The 4080-nt window shown below is 61.8% G+C and overlaps 1 protein-coding gene across 1 annotated transcript in view; it reads left to right on the plus strand.

Moving 5' to 3' along the window:
* Nucleotides 1–2: 2 nt before the first annotated feature.
* The window catches only part of DHX58 (DEXH (Asp-Glu-X-His) box polypeptide 58), a gene marked incomplete at its 5' end in the record, with an annotated part of 4641 nt that continues 563 nt past the window's right edge, over nucleotides 3–4080 (plus strand). The window contains 11 exons of the mRNA XM_009994195.1: nucleotides 3–71; nucleotides 162–363; nucleotides 474–664; nucleotides 897–1013; nucleotides 1298–1424; nucleotides 1502–1684; nucleotides 1770–2026; nucleotides 2149–2298; nucleotides 2557–2718; nucleotides 3541–3731; nucleotides 3984–4064. Coding sequence (XP_009992497.1) covers nucleotides 3–71; nucleotides 162–363; nucleotides 474–664; nucleotides 897–1013; nucleotides 1298–1424; nucleotides 1502–1684; nucleotides 1770–2026; nucleotides 2149–2298; nucleotides 2557–2718; nucleotides 3541–3731; nucleotides 3984–4064 — 1730 coding nt within the window. The remainder of the gene's footprint in view (nucleotides 72–161; nucleotides 364–473; nucleotides 665–896; nucleotides 1014–1297; nucleotides 1425–1501; nucleotides 1685–1769; nucleotides 2027–2148; nucleotides 2299–2556; nucleotides 2719–3540; nucleotides 3732–3983; nucleotides 4065–4080) is intronic.

A 4080-nucleotide genomic window follows, 5' to 3' on the forward strand; every position in this document is an offset into this window, starting at 1 on the left:
GCGCGGCCTTCGCCGGCCGGCAGCACCTGGAGAGCCGGCGGGGCCGGCGAGTGGCCGTGCTGGTCAACAAGGTGCCTCCCGAACCCCTTCTCCCGGATACTGGGCCGCCAGCACCGCGGGGCTGCCGGGGGTCCCGGGGCTGAGCGGGGTCTGCGGTGCAGGCACACCTGGTGGAGCAGCACGCCCAGAAGGAGTTCCAGGCGCTGCAGAAGGACTTCAGGGTGATCGCCATCAGCGGGGACAGCGACCGCAGGTTCTTCTTCGCTTCCCTGGTGAAGCAGAGCGACGTTGTCATCTGCACAGCCCAGATCCTGCAGAACGCGCTGAGCAGCAGGGAGGAGGAAACGTCCCTGGAGCTGACGGGTGGGCACGGGATCCCCAGCCCTGCTGTCCCCTCAGCCAGGCTGGGGGGACACTGCCCTGGCCAAGCCTCGGCCTCTGCTCACCCCCCTCCCGTCCCTCCCCCGGTGCAGATTTCTCTCTGCTGGTGATAGACGAGTGCCACCACACTCACAAGGAAGCCGTCTACAACAAGATCATGCTGAACTACCTCCAGCACAAGCTCCGTGGGCAGCAGGACCTGCCACAGATCCTGGGCCTGACAGCATCCCCTGGCACTGGCGGGGCAACCTCTTTTGAGGGGGCTGTTGAGCACATCCTGCAGGTGGGTCCAACACTCTGTCTTGTGTTGGCACAGAGTGCAACAGCCCCAGGCACAGTTTCCCCTGGGGTGCAGTGGGGTATCCTTTGGGGTGGGTATTAACCTGGCGCAGAGGCTCTGGGCAGCCCAGGGGAGACATCCCCAAACTCACCAGGGTGCCAGGGAGCACCACATGCTGCATCACCCTGGGCAACTGGTGCCTCTTAGGACTAGAAATGGGGTCTTGCCCTCTCAGATCTGTGCCAACCTGGACACCGAGAAGATTGTGTCAGTGCAGAAGGAGCTGCAGCAGCTGCAGAGCCATGTTCCCCAGCCCAGGAAGCAGCACGACCTGTGCCAGGAGAGAGCAGAGGTGAGGGATGGCTGGTGGAAGATACAGAGCCATTCACTGGGTGGAAGACAAGAATGAGTCCCCGAACCCTGGCGGGCTGGGAGCCATATCCTGCCATCACTTAGCACGGGCAACCTCAGGAGTCACTTGGCCCAGAGCTTTGGTGGTGGTGAATCCCGCAGCCATCCAGGTCCTGCTGTGCAAACAGCCCCTAACCCTAAGCCAGGTGCTCTGGGCTGCGCCTCCAAGGCTGCCGGGACCAGTGTCCCTGGTTCCTCAGGTCCTGAGCCTCTCTCTGCTCCCAGGACCCTTTTGGTGAGCAGCTGAAGAACATGATGGAGCAGATCCAGCAGTACATGGGGATGCCCAGCCTGCCGCAGGACTTTGGCACGCAGATTTATGAGCAGCACATCGTAGACCTGGAGAAAAGAGGTGAGGAGGCTGCAGCATGGGGCAGCTCTGGTGGCCACGGGGCCAGGCTGTGACGTGGCGTGTCCCTGCCCCACCAGGGGCAGAGACGTTTTGCCGCCGCACGCGGGTGTGCGCGCTGCACCTGCGCAAGTACAACGACGCGCTGCTGATCCACGACGCCGTGCGGATGGTCGACGCCTTCCAGTGCCTCCAGCAGTTCTATGAGACTGAGCGGGACACAAAAGACCCAACCGAACAGTTCCTCACTGCCATATTTGAGGGTAACAGAGGGGTCTGGAGGGAGATTGGTACTGTCTGTGTGTGGGGGTGCATGGGGATTCCCTGATCCCCCATTTTCCTGCACAGAGAACAGGAAGATCCTGCAGGCGCTTGCCAGGGACCAGCGCTATGAGAACCCCAGGCTGTGCAAGCTGGAGGAAATCCTGCGGGAGAACTTCCAGCCTCTGGGCACTTCTCGTGGCATTGTCTTCACCAAGACCCGGCAGAGTGCCCACAGCCTGCTCAGCTGGCTGCAGGACACAGCCACACTCCACGGGCAGCACATCAGGGCTGCTGTCCTCACCGGCTCCGGCTACAGCAACCAGACCAGGCACATGACACCGGTGAGTGGAGGCTGGGGAGGAGTTGAACCTTCCTCTCTGCACACTTTGCAGGTGCTGCAGGTGGTGCTAGGGGCTGGGGGCCCTACACAGCTGCTGAAGTTTTGTCCTCTCTTTATCCCCAGAGCGAGCAGCAGGATGTGATCAGGCAGTTCCATGAGGGAACCCTCAACCTGCTCTTCTCCACCAGCGTGGCTGAGGAGGGCCTGGATATCCCGGAGTGCAACATCGTGATCCGCTACGGGCTGATGACCAACGAGATCGCCATGATGCAGGCAGGTGCCCAGGCTCCCTCCAGCCACTCTGCCCAGCTCTGTGTTGGATGCAGCCTGCTGGGACTCCCCAAAGCCATGGGCCTGGGAGATGGGTCTCTCGCCTCCTCTGTGCCCGCTGGGAGCTCCCTGGGGATCAGCCCAACCCCGGCAGAGAATCTCCTTAGCAAGGCACAGCAGGGTGGAGAGAGTGGATCAGTCCTCATAGGGCGGCACAGGGAGGCAAGCCAAGTCCCTTATCTGCTGGCCCTTCTGCTGCAGGCCCGTGGCCGTGCCCGTACCCAGGACAGTGTCTACTCAGTTGTTGCCAAAGCCAACAGCAGAGAGGTCTCCCGTGAGCTGCTCAACGAGAACCTGGTGGAGCTCATGGAGGAGGCGACCAGAGCAGTGCAGGCTATGCCTGAGGAAGAGTATCACCTCAAGGTGAGCACCAGGCACTGCCTTGAGCTCCAGAAGGGCCAAGCAGCTGCTGCCCATGGTTGCTGCCAACAGCCCTCTGCCCCTGGCTTTGACTATTTGCTCTCCCCTTTGGCAGCACTGGCACCTGCCAGGAGGGTGCATGGGACAGCATGTGCCCTTCCCATCCTGCCTTGCCCTGGCTGTCCTGCCATGCAGCTCATGCTCTTTGGCATGGTGCATCTCTCCAAGACTCGGTGCCCACTGCTCTGTGCTGACCCCTGGTCCCTCCCCATGTCATCTCCCCTGCCCTCTGCAGATCATGGAGCTGCAGCGTGTGGCTGCGGCACAGGGAGGCAAGCCAAGTCCCTTATCTGCTGGCCCTTCTGCTGCAGGCCCGTGGCCGTGCCCGTACCCAGGACAGTGTCTACTCAGTTGTTGCCAAAGCCAACAGCAGAGAGGTCTCCCGTGAGCTGCTCAACGAGAACCTGGTGGAGCTCATGGAGGAGGCGACCAGAGCAGTGCAGGCTATGCCTGAGGAAGAGTATCACCTCAAGGTGAGCACCAGGCACTGCCTTGAGCTCCAGAAGGGCCAAGCAGCTGCTGCCCATGGTTGCTGCCAACAGCCCTCTGCCCCTGGCTTTGACTATTTGCTCTCCCCTTTGGCAGCACTGGCACCTGCCAGGAGGGTGCATGGGACAGCATGTGCCCTTCCCATCCTGCCTTGCCCTGGCTGTCCTGCCATGCAGCTCATGCTCTTTGGCATGGTGCATCTCTCCAAGACTCGGTGCCCACTGCTCTGTGCTGACCCCTGGTCCCTCCCCATGTCATCTCCCCTGCCCTCTGCAGATCATGGAGCTGCAGCGTGTGGCTGTGGCCTCCTGGCTGATGAAGGAGGCCAGGATCAGCGAGCAGCGGCGGCTGCATGACCCGGACACTGTTCTCTTCTACTGCGTCAACTGCAACGTGGCTGTGTGCCGGGGCAGTGACATCCGCATGGTGGAGAGCATGCACCACATCAACATCAACCCCAGCTTCGGGTAGGAGCCAGCTGCTGGCAGGGGAGAGTGGGCAGAGCTTGGCATCCAGTGGGACTTGCAGGAGTTGCTGCACTCTCAGCCCAGGATGTCAGGGGGTGGCAGCAGCCTCCTGCCAGCTCTGTCTTGGGGACACAGGTCCAGGGAGACCACAGGAGCTTGGTAGGACTGTGTGACTACATGAGCACAGGTGCTGCCCTGTTTCTGTCCCCTGGACCATTCCCCTGAAAGTGACTTTTGGCCCCTTCCTTGCAGGCTGTATTACAAAGTCACCTCTGGGAAGATGCAGTTCCCGCGGGCGTTCAAGGACTGGGAGCCCGGCTGCCGCATCGGGTGCAGGGGGGGCGGGCCG

The sequence above is a fragment of the Chaetura pelagica genome, unplaced genomic scaffold (assembly GCF_000747805.2).
Source record: "Chaetura pelagica isolate M959 unplaced genomic scaffold, ChaPel_1.0 scaffold963, whole genome shotgun sequence".
Lineage (NCBI taxonomy): Eukaryota > Metazoa > Chordata > Aves > Apodiformes > Apodidae > Chaetura > Chaetura pelagica.